Source organism: Podarcis muralis, chromosome 17 (genome assembly GCF_964188315.1).
Source record: "Podarcis muralis chromosome 17, rPodMur119.hap1.1, whole genome shotgun sequence".
In the NCBI taxonomy this organism is placed as follows: domain Eukaryota; kingdom Metazoa; phylum Chordata; class Lepidosauria; order Squamata; family Lacertidae; genus Podarcis; species Podarcis muralis.
In genome coordinates this window covers 4,033,486-4,051,115 of record NC_135671.1, presented here as the reverse complement: position 1 = coordinate 4,051,115, position 17,630 = coordinate 4,033,486, and the positions used below count along the sequence as shown (strand labels likewise).

The 17,630-nt window shown below is 47.5% G+C and overlaps 1 protein-coding gene and 1 long non-coding RNA gene across 4 annotated transcripts in view; one reads left to right on the top strand and one right to left on the bottom strand.

Annotated features, from left to right (window-relative positions):
* Window positions 1-17,630, top strand: part of NCAPD2 (non-SMC condensin I complex subunit D2) — a 30,885-nt gene that overhangs the window by 11,469 nt on the left and 1,786 nt on the right. For all 3 annotated transcript variants that reach the window (XM_077921569.1, XM_028711870.2, XM_028711871.2), the window contains 18 exons: window positions 490-664; window positions 853-977; window positions 2,496-2,693; window positions 3,760-3,934; window positions 4,555-4,639; window positions 5,479-5,612; window positions 6,431-6,563; window positions 7,890-7,974; window positions 8,065-8,223; window positions 8,438-8,658; window positions 9,405-9,516; window positions 9,661-9,784; window positions 9,934-10,089; window positions 10,295-10,472; window positions 13,013-13,107; window positions 13,913-13,993; window positions 16,028-16,214; window positions 16,413-16,557. In XM_077921569.1, coding sequence (XP_077777695.1) covers window positions 490-664; window positions 853-977; window positions 2,496-2,693; window positions 3,760-3,934; window positions 4,555-4,639; window positions 5,479-5,612; window positions 6,431-6,563; window positions 7,890-7,974; window positions 8,065-8,223; window positions 8,438-8,658; window positions 9,405-9,516; window positions 9,661-9,784; window positions 9,934-10,089; window positions 10,295-10,472; window positions 13,013-13,107; window positions 13,913-13,993; window positions 16,028-16,214; window positions 16,413-16,557 — 2,568 coding nt within the window. The remainder of the gene's footprint in view (window positions 1-489; window positions 665-852; window positions 978-2,495; window positions 2,694-3,759; window positions 3,935-4,554; window positions 4,640-5,478; window positions 5,613-6,430; window positions 6,564-7,889; window positions 7,975-8,064; window positions 8,224-8,437; window positions 8,659-9,404; window positions 9,517-9,660; window positions 9,785-9,933; window positions 10,090-10,294; window positions 10,473-13,012; window positions 13,108-13,912; window positions 13,994-16,027; window positions 16,215-16,412; window positions 16,558-17,630) is intronic.
* Window positions 8,409-12,388, bottom strand: LOC144325998 (uncharacterized). The gene is made up of 3 exons (XR_013391179.1): window positions 12,258-12,388; window positions 10,350-10,501; window positions 8,409-8,874 (listed from the first exon to the last, which is right to left on the bottom strand). It is a non-coding gene; the product is annotated as an uncharacterized LOC144325998 (long non-coding RNA).

Below are 17,630 nucleotides of genomic sequence, written 5' to 3'. Positions count from 1 at the left end.
CATAATTCAAAATTGTACCTTCAGCTCCAACAAAGCCTGTATGAGGGGATGTCTTAGAGAACACACCTTAAGACATTTGCAATTGGTACATAGTTGTGTGTTGTCTCCCTTATTAAGGAGACTTAAGCCCAATTCATAAGTCCTGCTTTGGATTCGGGAATGTTTCCCATTTCAAGCAGTTTTCCATGGCAGGGTGAAAACCAGTTAATCAGCTGGAAAAGATCTACCCCAAATCCTAACCCGGCACTCTTAACCACTACACCACTGGCTCTGTACAGAAGTAACATCTCCATTCATTGGTCCACCCACTTTTGCCTCTAGCCCCATACATCACTGTCATGTAGCTCTTGAAAAGTTGCCTAGAAGGGAATGCAGCCCTTTGGCTGAAAAGGGATCCCCCACCCCTTTCTCTGTAGAGCACTAACTTCCCATTAACTGCTGTTCATCTTGATGGTGATGAAGGCTTAATCTGACTCTTCCACCTCACAGCTGTGGTGATCCCTCCAGAGGAGGAGTGGGAAGCCATGCAGCCAGAGCTTCAAGCAACCTTGAAGAGTTGCCTTTGCTCGCGAAAGCAGGAAGAAGAGGTGGGTGAGCTTGAGGCGGAGGATCCAGCACAATTATTTGAGAGCATCGTCGAGCTGTTAAGGAAATCCAATTACAAGTGAGTAAACCCAGAAAGGATTTGTGTGCTTCTCATCGCAGTAGGATGGGGTTTTGTCTTGGGAGCTACATGTCCCAAATATTCCCCTGCAAGTAATTCTAAGGGGACGCTGCATCGCTCAGATGAGCTGGATGAACGTGCGAAAGGCAGCTGGATCACATATTTTGCCACTCATGCTTTCAATGCAGGGGTGCCATTCATCTGACACAACAAGGTATGCGCCAGTTCCAGGCAGTGGAGCCCTTCAGCAGACCAAGAACAAAGGGTGATGAGGAAGACTTTATCCTGAGCGTGTTGAGAACACTTTACATAGGTAACCATACGTTTGTCATTGAAATTCTACTCAATATTGATCCAGAGTAGAACCTCAACATATAGTTAGCAGAGTAACAATTTAAATACGTTGCAGGATTCCCCAAAAAAATAGACCAGAAGCAATAAATATTTCATCCAACAGAGCTTTACTGCTACTGAAGGCAAATGAGCATAATGGTCACAAATCCAACACATTCAGGATTGGCATTGTCCATAAGAAATCCAGTTGCAGCAGACTTAACTTAAATTTACAGTAACTTATAATAAGACTGGGGACGCAGGTGGTGCTGTGGGTAAAAGCCTCAGCGCCTAGGGCTTGCCGATCGAAAGGTCGGCGGTTCTAATCCCCGCGGCGGGGTGCGCTCCTGTTGCTCGGTCCCAGCGCCTGCCAACCTAGCAGTTCGAAAGCACCCCCGGGTGCAAGTAGATAAATAGGGACCGCTTACTAGCGGGAAGGTAAACAGCGTTTCCGTGTGCGGCTCTGGCTCGCCAGATGCAGCTTGTCACGCTGGCCACGTGACCCGGAAGTGTCTCCGGACAGCGCTGGCCCCCGGCCTCTTGAGTGAGATGGGCGCACAACCCCAGAGTCTGGCAAGACTGGCCTGTACGGGCAGGGGTACCTTTACCTTTTACCTTTTATAATAAGACTAAACCTTAACACTGTATACAGAACAGCACACAAGAAGGAAAAAAGATAGAAAGAGAAAGTGAAGCACAGGCTCCTACTGGCCTTACTTTTAAAGTCAGCATGACCTTGACAGAAAGAGATAAGAGAACCAGTTTAAGCCAGCTGTACTCGGGTTCTCTGAAGGAATAACCCAAACATCATGAACCTTTTGCTTGTTTCTTTCACAGACGCTTCCAGAACCCACTTGAATTAATTAGAATAGGAAAGATCACATCAGATCAATACTTTCTGCAAACTGACACTGTTGGTGCTCCACCTCATTTTGCTGCTTGGTTGGCTCCAGCGTCCCCTCTTTACGAGGACCAAACTAAACAAACATGGATGCCGCTATTGCATCTAATTTTGTGTCTTTTCTCACATGAAGTGAGTAGTGGAAGGTACCAAAATCAAAAAGGGTTTGTGGATGTGGAAGCTAAACTCGTTCTTCTTCACCATACCTCTCAGCAGTCAGGTACCCAAACATGTCCCCTTGACCCCATCACACTCCCACTCTTGAAGCAGGATGGAAGAAAAGCACCCAAAGCAATTGAGCACAGTGGGAGGGGAGAATGTGACGGATTCAGTTCTCCCACCCATGTTTAATGAAATTTAGTCTACCCATTCACTCCCATTTTATACATCATAGTGGCTGCAGCTATCGTTAGATTGACACTAGTTCCCTGCCACACTGGACATTGGTCTGGAAACATGGAGAACACTGTTATCTTTCATCCGACTCTGCATGTGATGAAAAATTCACCATTGCAATATAGGTCTCGATGCAATTGTATTTAGACCTCCTCTATGATAGTGTGTTGGAACTGCATGGATCTTCTTTCTGTGTTTCAGGGTCCCAGGCTGAAGGTGGTGCCCAAGAAGCTACAGATGGGGAGGAAGAACAAGCCCAGGAAATGGAGCAGCCTCCAGAAGAGTTAGTAAAGCAGGAGATGCTGGTGCAGTACTTACAGGATGCCTACAACTTCTCTGCAAAAATCACTGAAGCCTTGAGCCTGGTCTCCAGACTAATGTATGAAAGCTCAGTCTCCGGTAGGTGTAATCTCCTACTCCTGGTTTATCTTTTCCTGATAATGCTAGTCTTATATAATGTTGTTTTTTAGTTTGTGGAGCCCAAGGACGTGGACAGAATTTTTGGTGAAGTAATGCCTTTTGCAGGATAGTTCGTTTACCCTTCTTTGCTTATAATAGCCCTGCCAGAAGAGGGGCTGGTTGGAAGGGAATGGTCATTGTCTCTGAGACAGAGCTGTTTCCATCAGGCTCAAAAGAGGCATGGTTAAAATCTTTGTTTAAAAAGTAAAACCCTCCATGAATCGCATCTTGTTGAAGAATTGCCAGATGGTCTTCAGTATTCCATTTTTTTTGAGGGGGGGGAGTTTAAGGATGTTATGGCATCTCAACTCTGCCATTTCAGTCCAGTTTCAGCCTTGGTTCTGGGACAGAGAAAACTCTAGTCACCTTAGGTGATCTACAGCAGGAACTAGGCTAGGGAAAAGCACCCCAGTTGGTTCTGAGCCGCTTTCAATACCATGGTACCCTGGGTCATTGGACTGGGTGGCACTGTTTTGTGGTGGTTCCAGTCTTTCCTGGAAGGGGTTTCAGAAGATGGTTGTGGGTCCTATACAACACCTTGGGCTCTATCCTATGGGGTCCGACCGGATTCTATTCTGTCCCCTATCTTGTTGAACATCTACTGTGACGTGTTCCACATGGGGCTGCCTTTGAAGACTGCTTAGTTGCTGACTTAGCTGCCTATAAAGCCCCAAAAAACTTTGGTCCAATATGTGGAGGAAGGGTGGAGCACTCAATCCCTCTTCTGTGTCTAGCATTGAAACGAGGTCTACTGCCACAGGACGAAAGCACCATCCTCTCCTTAGGATAGAGATGCAGCAGGCAGGATGGAGCCCTCGGTCCTTCTGCCACCCTTCAGGAGGCCAATAACATTCTTTTGGCTAGTAACTTTTCTTGTGGCTCATTTACAAGGCTGCCTAACAGAAATGCAACATGAACATTGCAGCGTTTAAGGCATGGGGGGGGGTTAAAGATGCAGTAGAAAACCAAGTGCCCTCACCGTCCTCTTCTCTTCTTTTCCCCCCAGTTATGCAGGAAGCTATTGAATTCTTTGTGATAGTCTCTCAGTTTGGTGTCCCTCAGGCTGTTCTTGGAGTACGTCGAATGCTTCCGCTTGTATGGTCCAAAGAGCCAGGAATCAGAGATGCTGTGTTGGATGCCTACAGGACGCTCTACCTGAATCCTAGTGGAGACTCTGAAAGGTTTGGCTGACGCCCTTCCACCTGCCATGACAGAGAAGATTGTGCTTTATCTTAACTGGGAGTTCCGGGGAGGGGTGGAGAAGATGCAGTTACAATCAAGTACAGTGGTACCTAGGGTTACATACGCTTCAGGTTACATACGCTTCAGGTTACAGACTCCGCTAACCCAGAAATATTAACTTGGGTTAAGAACTTTGCTTCAGGATGAGAACAGAAATTGTGCGGCGGTGGCACAGCCGCGGCAGGAAGCCCCATTAGCTAAAGTGGTGCTTCAGGTTAAGAACGGACCTCCAGAACGTATTAAGTACATAACCAGAGGTACCACTGTATGCTGTTTCTATGTGGCCAGTCCTGAGGTCTGTTTTAAACCTTCAGATTGAAATCCAGTGTCCTCCTTGGGTGCACTCTTTGGGTTTCACATAACAAGGAATGCATCTCTCAAACTGCCTTTTCCCTCTAAATGAATACACTGGTTATGGACTATGTCAAGTTACTTCTTTTGGTGTAGTCCCTATTCACCTTTTTAATCTAGGTTTGCAATCATGGCAGCTGTTAAGTAGAATCTCTAGATCCTTTATCTTTTTCTTTTAATTCTCTTCCTGCTTCTCTTCAATACACAGGGCTCGAGCCCAGCACTTGGTGAAGTCTCTCTCCCTCCTCCTGGTGGATGCGTCACTGGGGACCACTCAGTGTCTCGGAGAAATTGTGAGTGTGCTTTCCCCTGTAACAGACCACCTCTCACAAACCCAGTCACACTTGACTCGGAGTATAAGCCTGTTTTGAAAGTTTTTTTCTTGTGTTTTTTGAGCTCTTGAGGAACTTACTAATATAGGCAGACCTGGCAGTACAATTTCTGATTGGTCGAATTTACTGGCTTGGGCTTCTTTAGTTTAGGAAAGGACACAACTGCCGGGGGGGGGGGGAGGAGGTTTCTTGAGAATGGAATATTATTGGGCATATGAAGATAGAACTTTTTCCTCCGCAGTACTGGCTGTCGGGGTCATTCAAGTTTGAAGGGCAGTAGATTTAGAAGAAAAGAGTACTTCCCTGGACACATAATTTGTAGAATTTGCTATGCTGGTGGCCACCAGCTTAGATCCCATTTCAAAGGGAGGGATAAGACAAATTTGCAGATCAAATTGTACCTTTGTTCAGAGACTGTGGTCCTCTGAATCCTGGATATTGGGGGGCAAGTGCTAGGCAGAGGGTTGCTGCTTCTGTGCCCTGCTTATATAAGCATCATGCTGGATATTGTTGGGAAGAGAATGATGAACTATTGGTCTGTTGTTACTGGGGTCTTGTGTATTGTAATGTGTTTTTAGTCCTTGTTTAATTATTGTGTTAGGGTGGAAAAGTGAAATTGGCCAACCAGGTGATAGTCTCTTAACCCACACTCCCGATAGTAGCTTTGTAAAGTCGGAATGGGCACAGAATCGACCTCACTTACTTGGGGGCGGGGAATAACTTACATGCTTTTTATTTAAAACTTAAAAATTTAACAATTGATTGCTCTATTTTCCCTGATAATCTTTGTGGTTCCCTAGATCTCTGAGTTTGTGCAAAAAGATGAAATAAAACCTGCTGTGGTCCAGCTGCTCTGGGAACAGTTTACAGAGAAGTTGCAGTGTTCCGCATTGGAGCGCCATGCTGCCATCATGCTTCTTGGGATGATGGCACGGTGAGTCATTCATTTAGCCTCCTGTGTCCTGTCTCTTTCAAAGCAACAGATTTTCTCCCCGCCCCCAAGCTCCTGCTGTTTTCTACCCTCACTCTCTTGGGTTAGGTAGGTGAGGGGAAGCCCAAGTAATCTTGAAATTTGGTTGGTTTGGCTGTATTGCCCTTTTTGCCATAGGTATGAGGTCCTCATGGGACACGGGTGGCGCTGTGGGTAAAACCTCAGCGCCTAGGACTTGCTGATCGCATGGTTGGCGGTTCGAATCCCCGCGGGGGGGTGCGCTCCCATCGTTTGGTCCCAGCGCCTGCCAACCTAGCAGTTTGAAAGCACCCCCGGGTGCAAGCAGATAAATAGGGACCGCTTACCAGCGGGAAGGTAAACAGCGTTCCGTGTGCTGCGCTGGCTCGCCAGATGCAGCTTGTCACGCTGGCCACGTGACCCGGAAGTGTCTGCAGACAGCGCTGGCTCCCGGCCTATAGAGTGAGATGAGCGCACAACCCTAGAGTCTGGCAAGACTGGCCCGTACGGGCAGGGGTACCTTTACCTTTTATGAGGTCCTCACCAGAGTTCAAAGGTGTTGCATTTTGTGTGGGCCAATGAGTTTCAGAAGTCAGATATCAGCCACAGTGTTCTTACTGTTGTGGTACCCCAGTGAAATAATTTCTCTCGTCTCCCAGTAGCTGAGGCTTAATGCATAACTAAGCATGGGGAATGATCTCTTAGATGGTTTTGCTTCTGTGGTATATTTGGATTTTAGTGGCTTGAGTCCTTCAGAGTCACTCTCCTGTGGTTCTAACGAAATGTGTTTTTGCCTTCACCAGAGGGAAGCCTGAGATTGTGGGGAGCAACCTGGATGTTCTGGTAACAGTGGGGCTGGATGAGAGAGTGCATGGAGATTATCGCCTTGCCCGAGAAGTGTGCAGTGCCATCTCCAAAATTGCCAGTAGCCAGAAGGTCAGAATCTGCCTGTGATGGGTGTTAAGTTATTTTCTTGTATTATCTGCCACAACAAGTGGTAGGCAACTTCGATAAGTCTGGGTCTTGGAGTTTTATCAGTAATGAGTATTGCATGTATTCTTTGTCCCAGACTGTAATAATATTCAGTGTAACTATACAGTACAGTGGTGCCTCGCAAGACGAAATTAATCCGTTCCGCGAGTCTCTTCGTCTTGTGGTTTTTTCGTCTTGCGAAGCACGGCTATTAGCGGCTATTAACGGCTTAGCGGCTTTAAGAAAAAGGAAACAAACTCGCAAGAACTCGCAAGACGTTTCGTCTTGCGAAGCAAGCCCATAGGGAAATTCGTCTTGCGGAACGACTCAAAAAACGGAAGACCCTTTCGTCTAGCGAGTTTTTCGTCTTGCGAGGCATTCGTCTTGCGGGGCACCACTGTATAACTATACAGCATGTATAGTTCCTTCACCTTGCATCATTTACAACAGCCCTACTGTGCCTAGTGTTCTAAGTTTTAATTGGCATTTGGAAGCCACTTTCAGCTATGGGGCAATTCATGCTCTTCTAGTCACTTCACAATATTGCACTGCTGGTCTCCAACTGGTGAGTTGGGGCCTTCTAGCACAGGCATCCCCAAACTCGGCCCTCCGGATGTTTTGGGACTACAGTTCCCATCATCCCTGACCACTGGTCCTGTTAGCTAGGGATGATGGGAGTTGTAGTCCCAAAACATCTGGAGGGCCGAGTTTGGGGGTGTCTGTGCTAGTGGGTTGTGGCTTGAGCCAAAATGGATTGCAACAGGGTAAGTACCACTATGCAAATATATATGGTAAAAGATTAAGAAATGGGTATGTTTGGGCCAAATGTGGGCCCTGCATCTGAGAAGGCTGAATATACCTGCTCTAGATCAGGTGTGAGGAACCTTTGTCCCTCCAGATGTTGCTGAACTACAGCTCACATTATCCCTGGCCATTGGCTATGCTTGCTGTAGCTGATGGGACTTGTAGTTCAACAGCATCTGGATGGTGAAAGTTTCCCCATTCCAGTTCCAGATCGTTGTCCAAAAGCCAGGGCTCTCCCGTGCCCTTTAAGTGCCAGAGCCCAATCTGACCAAGCATGTGTCATTTAACCGTTGTTGTGAATAGAGGACAGAGTTCTGATGCGAAAATCTCAAGCTGCTGTGCTTGGCCAAACTCACGGAGCAGTTGCGAGGGTAGCTTTAAATTAGAACTGTTTATTTTTGCTACATTTAATCAGTTTATTGCTGAAAGGCAAACAGGGCAAGGTTTTGATGGACAAAACCTGATGCGCTCTCTTTCTACTTACAGCCTGGCCTTGAGAAAAGGAGTCATCCCTTCCGGCTTCCTCAGTTACATCAGCTCTTTGAACGCCTGCGCGAAGTGATAACTGTGGGTGAGTTACTGAAACTGCAATACGATGGGTGAGTCTGTATGCAAGCTGGTTGCCTTACCTAATATAAGTAGTCCTTCTGTTCTTCTTTAGGCTTTGCTAGCTCAAGTGCATACTGGATCCCTTTCACAGAGACAGCAATTGCCCTCATCTATCAGCTGGCAGAAGGGCCTGAGGAAATATGTGCTCAGATCTTGCAGTGCTGTAGCCAGCAGGCCCTGGAGAAGTTGGAGTCTGAAGGGGCTGAGGCAGGTGAGTTGGAGATGGGAAATGCCCCCATTCCTTCTGGTTTACTCTTATGTGGCTGTGAGGAGAAAGGGTGAAATGGAAAAGAGATGACCAAGAACCCAATAGATGAGCAGGTTAGGTACAGGGCAACAAGGACTCTTTGGGTAGTAAATGTTCAGCGCTGAAAAATAAGGGCAGACTGCAAATGCGTCATGGTACAGTTTTTCTTTGCTTCCAGAGCCTGGGCCACCTTCTCCCAACAAGGTTGCTGACGAGCTTAGCACTATTGACACCATGGTGTTGACACATCTGATCTCTCTGGCTGGGGACGTGGCGTTGCAGCAGCTTGTACATCTGGAGTTGTCAGTGAGCGCAGAGCTACGCAGGCGCCGAGTCCTTGGGGAAGAACGGGAAGCGAAAGAAAAGGCTGCAAGCAAAACGAAGGGGCAGAATGACAAGGTGAGGGGGCTGGATTTCTATCACTGCTGCTTCATTGGCCTCCTGGCACTTTTGACACCGTAGCAGGAACTGATCTGTTTCTCATCTGGCCATAAAATTCTGCAGGTCCCTCTGGTGTTCAGGAGCTCTCTCTCTCTTTAAAAACAGCCAAACCTTTCTGAGCAAATCCTTCTGTGTAAGTCCCTTGCTAGGTGTGCTTGCTTGTCACTACTTCATCTGGAAGAAAAAACAAAAAATTCCTTCCAGTAGCACCTTAAAGACCAACTAAGTTAGTTCTTGGTATGAGCTTTCGTTACTAGGGCCTTAGATATTTATACAAGTTGATCATACCTGGTTTGACACTGTTTTTACAAAGGTAATGCTTTGTTATCTCATTAGGAGTAGTGGGATCCTTTTCCTGGACATCTCATGCTGCAAACATGCTACTTGCTAGAATTGTTTGGTATTCAAAATCTTTCAGTTTGTTTGTAAACCATTGATGTCTGCTCTGCTCTCTGCTATAAAAACAAATGAATCTGATCTGCAGAGTAGATCCCCAATACTTGAGTTAGAGACAGAGCCCCAATTTTCTGGAAGTGTTTCCTCAGTTGGAATTAGGGGTGCAGGGAATACTGCCTGACAAGAGTTGTCGGTGTCCTGTCTTTCTTTGCACTTAACTCTCTCCTGCTTTTAAGCTGGTCAGTCTGTGCTGGAGGGGAAGAGTTTAGAAAGTGCTAACTTCTGGTGGCTTCTTTCTCTCTGCTCAGAGTACTGGGAATGATACCACCATGGAGGAGGACCTTGGCTTGGTTGGGGCTTCTGCTGACGACACAGAAGCAGAGCTCATCCGCACCATTACTGAAGCAGAGCTGCTGGATGGTGAGTGTTGCTGTCTGAGTAGGAATGCAGGCTGTAGGCTACTTTGCTTAGTTGGTGAGACACCGTTGCACGAATGAAGCCCAGTTGTAGGCTTCTATTTTGGACTGATCTGCTGCAACCTCTCTACCGCCTCTTTCTGTATAGGAAAACAGCTGCTTTCAACCTTTATTCCCCTGGTACTCAAGATTTGCAACAACCCAGGACTCTACAGTGATCCAGCACTCTCAGCCGCTGCCACATTGGCCCTTGGGAAATTTTGCATGGTCAGGTATTTATCTTTTTGTGTTCTTCCCCTTCCTGCTCCTCTGGAACCCCTCTTGCATGGTTCTGTATTCCATTCCAAACTATTCCATTCAACAACTTGGAGCCACCACTCTGACATACTTGACACTGATTCCCTTTCCGTTCCGCATTCAGTTCAGAGTTTTGTGACTCTCAGTTGCGGCTCTTCTTCACCATGATGGAAAAATCCGCCCTCCCTAGCGTGCGCGCCAACCTCATGATTGCAGCCGGAGACCTGGCCATTCGCTTCCCCAACTTGGTGGAGCCTTGGACACCCCACCTCTATGCTAGGTAAATCTTTGGTAAGGAAGATTGGGAGGGGTGTAGGGCTTGAATCTGGGCGATGGAGGGCTGTAATAGCATGCAACAGTGCTTGGAGCAGGAGCAGGACTTCTCCAGACGGGGGAAGCCTGCAGGAGTCCAATGGAAGCATCAGGTTATAATGGCCTGGCTGCTTACTACTGTTGTTCTGGGGGGGGGGTGCTTTGCTCCTCAGGCTGCGGGACCCTTGTCGGAGCGTGAGGCAGACAGCTGCTTTGGTTATGACTCACCTGATCCTCAAGGACATGGTGAAAGTGAAGGGGCAGGTGAGCGAAATGGCAGCTCTTCTCATCGACCCAGAGGAGGACATAGTGGGACTCGCTCGGAACTTCTTCACAGAACTCTCTGGCAAGGTGAGGCGAAAGGGCATGGTGCAAAACCTCTGGAGTGCAAAGCATCAATCTTGCTCACTTTACTGTGCTTTTAAAATGTTATATGAAGCAGGTCAGCAAAGTATAGTTGCCATATAAAAGCTTCAGTTCCTTTTTTTAAAAAAAGCAGCACAGGACAATTCAAAACGGAAATGGGCTTAAGCACTTTGGTTTGGGACGTGCCTGTTCAGGACAGGGGAAGATTTCACCTCAAAGTTAACCTGTAAATCTGAAACTTCCCTTTATGTTGAAACTTCCTAGGGATTTGTGATGGTGACACTCTCATTCACTGTTGGCCAATGCCTATATTTCCCAAGGTTTCACTTCCTCCACTAGGACTTACATAAGCTTGAGGTTCAATGCCTGTTTCATCACAGGAATGCAAAATACCGAGGACAGCAGCACACCCGGCAGAGGAAGCCGGAAGGACAGTGCAGATGGGTCAAAATCAAGCTATGATGCTGTTCTATGTTGGTAGGCGCTAGACAATCTGGCAGCACCATTTTGTAACCAGTTGAAGTCTCCAAATATTTTATGTGTGCATCCTATATAGAGAGCAGTTTACAGTAGTCAAATCTAGAGGTTCCTTGAATGTCCATCGCCAAGTCTGATTTCTTTGGAACAGACACAGTTGATATACAGTGGTACCTCTAGATGCGAACGGGATCCGTTCCAGAGCCCCGTTCTCATCTAGAAGCAAACGTAACTGTGTGGGTCACGTTTCGGCGCTTATGCGCATGAAGTCATTTTGAGCGCTCCGTTACTTCTGGGTTGCCACGGAGCGCAACTCGAACGCACTCATCCTGGAGCACATTCAACCCGAGGTATGACTGTACTAGCCAGAGCTAGTGGAAAGCACTCAGTTCGAATCCAAGTGACGAAGTGAGCTCCTGTTGCTCTGTCCCAGCTCCTGCCAACCTAGCAGTTCGAAAGCATGCCAGTGCAAATAGATAAGTATTGCTGCGACAGAAAGGTAAACAGCGTTTCCGTGCGCTCTGGCTTCCGCCACAGTGTCCTGTTGTGCCAGAAGCGGTTTAGTCATTATTGCCACATGAACCAGAAAGCTGTCTGTGGACAAACGCTGGTTCCCTTGGCCTGAAAGAAGGATGAGCGCCACAACCCCATAGTCGCCTTTGACTGGACTTAACCGTCTAGGGACCCTTTACCTTTACTCCTAGTGATCTCTCATGTCTGACAAAGGAGCACACCGCAAGCTACACAACTAATTTTTTTCAGGGGGACTGCAACCCCAGCCAAAGCAGCGCTGTACACCTAGTCATCAATCAGGCAACACCACCCAACAATATCCCAATCTCAACTGGATTAAGTTTCAAACAGTTCTTGGATTCTACTGCCTTCCTCAGATCTGTTGAGAGTGAGAGAGAGCTGGGTTTTGCCCAAATCTCTGGACAACTGTAGCTTCATATAGATGTTGAAAAGCGTGAGTGATGAGATGGGACCTCATCTGGTCAGAAAGTAAAACATTAATCCCTCAAAACCTTCTCAGACCTGGAGCACATCTTTTACCACAGTGCTTACCCAAACACTTCGGAAAGCCTACCCAGAAGGACAGCACGATTGATTACGGAGAAGCCCCAGCGAATGAAGCATAATAACATATCCCTGTCCATCTCCTGCCACAACTCATCCACTAGCAAAGGGATGCAGAACCCTTTCCGCCAGGGGGTGCATTCCCTTCTGAGGGTTACGTGTCAGTGGTAGGCAGGGCAGAGGCAAACATGGATGAGCAGCAAATGTAAACATTACCTTTGTGCCGAAGACGAGTTTCTGCACACACTTACGCACTCTTCTGTCCTCCAGACACATGAGGCATTATCAGGGTTCAAGGACACATTCCAGCCAGGCAAAGACACTCCACGAGGGTGTGAAACAGGGCCACTTAGAGCGGCCTGGGGGCCCGCAAATGCCCTTGGGCCTGAGCTTCCCGACCCCTGCATTAGGACAGCCAGTGCAGTTTCAATCGCAAAACCCTATCAAAAGGCCAGTTGGGAGGGATCCAGGCAACCAAGGTCAGCCAAACTTTGTGAGTCCCCGTTCAGTGGTCAGCAGAACTAAATGTTCTTAATCGTGAACTGTTAGAACATTTTCCAGTGTGTTGCTTTGATTGTATATTTAAATGTTCCAAAACAGATAAAATTGCTACTTTCTCCACCCAGAAGCAAAAACAAAACAAAACTATTTTGCTTGATACTCTGATGTTAGACAGCATCCTCCTCCTCTTCTCACATTCTCTGAAAGTATCCTTCTGTACTTCATGCTAAAAGTGGCACCTTATGCTCTTTCTAGGCTTGTTTGCAGGTGGCTGTGCTTGCACTCAGTCAAAAATGCTTCTCTCTGTATCCCTAGCTAAAAAAACAAAAAGACAGTCTCTGGGTCAGACTCCCGTCTTGGTTTTAGTGTGTATCTTAAGCAAGAATCCCCAGAAACCCAGGGGCCCATCTTCAGGGCACAAATAGTGGGCTGGGGCAACGGTTCAACAACTTCTGCTCCTTTCCATGCAGGATAACGCTGTGTACAACTTGCTCCCGGACATCATCAGTCGTCTCTCAGATCCAGACTCCGGCATAGAGGAGCAGCCTTTCCGCATCGTTATGAGGTAGCCTTGTTTTGGCTTTGTGTTTTCCACCCACCCCTCCTTTGAGGCACAGAACTTCCTATGTGCCCAGACTGACCGAAGGGTGCAGCTGTGGTACCAGGCCAGATTTGCAAATGGCTGCCCTAAAACGCTTGCTAAATATAAAACGGAAAGCAGAACAGTGTGTCAGGTTGGGGAGGGACTGGGTAAATTGAATCTCCTGGTTCAGAGATGCCAGTTTCTGGGAGGTAAATCGGTGAAGGCATGTTGCTTCCTTCACACCTTGCTTGTGGGTTGGCCACTGTTTGGATCCTTGGTATTATCCAAGTAAGCTGTATTAAGGGGTCACAATGGGAGCCAAACTTTCCCTAAACGCCTGTCCTGTTTTAAGGCTCCTGCAGGATGCAGCGGCCTTTTGGGATCCCAAGTCTATTCAAGTTTGCAGAGAGGGCTTGGTGAGACTCTTACACCTTTGTTTAGAGGAGGCCTGAGTCTCTTCTCATCATACGGGTCTCTGTGAGGCTCAGTGATACACTTTTAATTTCAATATTACATGTTAACATTCCTGATTCCCTCCACTGCTAAAGACTGTTTTCAGAGAGGGAAGCTGCCATTCTTGGTAACAATGCTCTTGCATAGTCAACTACCATTGTAAATTCCGGCGTCGGATGTTTGGATAGGCTTCGCTCCTTTTGGTTCCTTCCGACTGTTTGTAGCTCCTGCTGATATAGGGAAGCTGCAATAGGAGAGTCTGTGTGAAACTATGGAACCCTGGGGGCCAACAAACAACTGCCTCCTTCATTCCTCTTTTTACTCTCCTCCACAGGCAGCTCTTCTCTTATATCACAAAGGAGAAGCAGACAGAGAGCTTGGTGGAAAAGCTTTGTCAGCGGTTCCGGACTTCTCGGTGAGTGAGGAATTGCTAGGGAAATGTGCTCTCTGGGAACAACCGATCTCAGTGTCTGCTAGATCCTGAAATTAGAAGCCATAGGCTCTGGAATGAGGAACTTGGTGGGTGAGAATTGGATGGAAAGGGTGTGCTTGCTTCACTGAAGTATGGTAATGAGTCATGGAGAGCAAAAGCTCACTGTTACTACTGTCTTAGGAAGTTACAAATAGACGATGAAGAGCACTTGACCTGCCTGTGAGACAGTTCAGTGGGCCAGACTGTCTGGGCTCATTCGTTGACCAGTGGACCAGTAGCTATAGAAGCCTGTAGTGCTCCTGGGTGCAGAGGAATTGATCCTGCCAGCTGTATTCTCTCCCTGACAGGGAGAAAGTCCGTCAGAACTGCACCCTGTCTCTCTGAAGTTGCTGCATAGTGTCCTTACAGGAATTATTAAGGGCAGGCCAAAAAAAGAAAAACAAAACTAGTCATCATTTCCTTATTTCCCATACTTGCAACGTTGCTAGGGTGGAGTATATATATTTTGTTTTGAAGCTAGTGAAGGTACGCTTTCCTGACGGGTTTTTTTCCTGAAATTAAAAAGGGTGTTTTCCTAGTTTTAAGGGGAGAGGCAATGACTAGGGCATAGAAATCCTTGACAGTGCTATAAAAGAGGTGTGCCTAAATGGCAGTGTCGGCAGCCTTTTTTTTTCTAGGTTGTGTGCTGATTATTTAGAAAGAAGCTCTTTGTCCAGTTTGAATACTTGCCAGAAACTGAGGCGGCAGCTACAGCCAGCCAAGATTTTCTGCAATGCTTCAACAAAGCGAATTAGCAACCCAAGCATAGCATTAGTAAAATCTTGTGTTCCGTGTGCTTTGCTACGCTACTGGGTAATGTTGTTTCTGTGTTCAAAATCTCTTATTCCGCCTTCCACGAATGGCCCCAAATCCTTGTACTACCAATTTCCAACTACTCTTGCACTGGCTGTTATGGAAAATAGTATGAAATGCTCGGGCAAGTTGGCACTTTGTCCCGTGTGTCTGATTAGCTCTCCGCTTCCTGATTTCTGCATACAACAGGCAGGCCTAGTTCTGGGTGAAGTGGTAAACCTTTGTCTGGGCTGCAGGGGCTTACAGGATGTAAAGCACTCCTCAGGACATCCCACAGCAAAGTCGTTTTTCTGGAGCTCCTGCTTAGTTCACTGTCACTTGAAAGCTTATCTGCCAAAGCAGCCCTAAAAGGTAAAGGTACCCCTGCCCGTACGGGCCAGTCGTGTCCGACTCTAGGGTTGTGCGCCCATCTCACTTAAGAGGCCAGGGGCCAGCGCTGTCCGGAGACCCTTCCGGGTCACGTGGCCAGCGTGATGAAACTGCTCTGGCGAGCCGGACACCAGCGCAGCACACGGAAACGCCGTTTACCTTCCCGCTAGAAAGCGGTACCTATTTATCTACTTGCACTTAGGGGTGCTTTCAAACTGCTAGGTGGGCAGGAGCAGGGACCGAAAGACGGGAGCTCACCCCGCTGTGGGGATTCGAACCGCCGACCATGCGATCGGCAAGCCCTAGGCGCTGAGGTTTTACCCACAGCGCCACCCGCATCCCAAAGCAGCCCTAGTAGCAGGTAAAAATGCAATGTCAGTGGTGATGGTGCTTGGAATCAGAAACGGTCCAGGCCAGGCACAAATTTCCCAGCTCTTATCAGAGCTAGGCATTAGTATCTCCTTAGTGTTGTAAACCTTGAACCAGGGTTTGACAGCCTTGCTCACCATGGCAAGGGAAAGGCAAGGCTCAGGTGAGCGAGATGAGGTTTGGCACTACAGAGGAGAGTGGATGAAACCCAGCCCTCATTTTCAATCTGGGATCTGTTTGGGCTCTGTGCTTTGTAGCAGAAGTGCAGAGCCATTGCAGGCTCTTAGCCCAGGGCAAGCCAGGGCACTTCCACCTAGAGCAGAATCCCCTGGCCACTGTGGCAAAGACAAGACACCCTCCCTTGTTGCAACTGGTTTGCAATCCCTGAAACTGAAGGCAGGTCCTTTTTTTGCCTTTCTTCTGCAGAACGGAGCGTCAGCACCACGATCTGGCGTACTGCCTCACCTTGCTTCCTCTCACAGAACGAGGTCTTCGCAAGATGCAAGACAACTTTGATTGCTTTGCTGACAAGCTTCAGGATGCAGCTGTCTACAACTGCTTCCTGACTGTGTTGGGCCGGCTTCGCAGGGTGGCCACTAAGCCTGAGATGAAGGTGAGGGCCGTTGTTGTGTTTTGTGGTGTGTCCCCCCCCCTCCCCCGGCCAGGTAGGGCAGGGAAGAGGTTGCCATTTTTTCTCCCGAAACAAAGAAAAATGAAAGCTTCTTCAGCTGCTGGCATCCAGACATGCAATATTTTCCTTGCTTTGTGATATGTGTTGATTTCTGCTTTTGCATGGGGTGTCATTTATCAGGCTCTTGCTGAAGAATTTGAGCAGAAGCTCCGCGCCTGCCACAACAGGGGCCTGGACTCTCTCGCTGAAGATCCTCCTGGGGAGTCAGTAGACCCCAAAGTCAGAAATACTCCTGCGCCCCGGACGACAAAGAAAGCAGCAGCAAGTATGTCCACAGTTTGTTTGCACTAACACCTTTCGGCACCTTGGACACTCAGGGTTGCCTACTAAAGCAAAGTGCCAAGTCTTCACCAGCTTGATAGGGTGTGTTTTTTTAACAACTCTTTGAATATTTTCTAAACTCTTGAGGGGTTAGGAAGAATTGGACTCAAGGCCGCTATGGCGCAACAGGTGCAAAGACGGTGCAGCAAGAGACACTGGGAATTATACACAATTAACAGGACTTCCATCCGTTACCTATTGTATTATCTGCTGCTTTTCCACAGAAAAATCATGCTCAAAGCGGCTTACAGCAAAGAGAAATGCATTTCAAAATCAAATACTGCAAAACAGTTTAATAATAACGTAATAAAATAGCAATAGCAAATTTAACAATATGAAACAACAATTCAAATCTAACAAAATTACATTAGGTAAAGGGACCCCTGACCATTAGGTCCAGTCGCAGACGATTCTGGGGTTGCGGCACTCATCTCGCTTTACTGGCCAAGGGAGCCGGCGTTCAGCTTCCAGGTCATGTGGCCAGCATGACTAAGCCGCTTCTGGCGAACCAAAGCAGCGCACGGAAACGCCGTTTACCTTCCCGCCGGAGCAGTGCCTATTTTGATGTGCACTTTGATGTGCTTTCGAACTGCTAGGTTGGCAGGAGCAGAGACCGAGCAATGGGAGCTCACCCCGTCGCAGGGATTCGAACCGCCGACTTTTGATCGGCAAGTCCTAGGCTCTATGGTTTAACCCACAGCGCCACCCACGTCCCTTAAAATTACATTAATAGCATCCAAAAGCAAAAATAGCAAGGAAGCTTGACAGTTTCACCTCAGTTGTAGGCACATTTCTGCCACAATGTTGCTCACAGTCTCTCTCTTGCAGCAGCAGCTTATAAGGCTTCTAAAGGCAACTGCTGGGGTAGCTTATCACGGCTGAGTAAAGAATTCCCATCCTTATTCCATGATTTTTGTAGACCTGTTGTAGAAAAACATTCGTGTTTTCTTAGAAACGGGGAAAACTTGACCTGCAGCCTTTTTTTCTTTTAACGAAAGCACACACAAAAAACTCAGG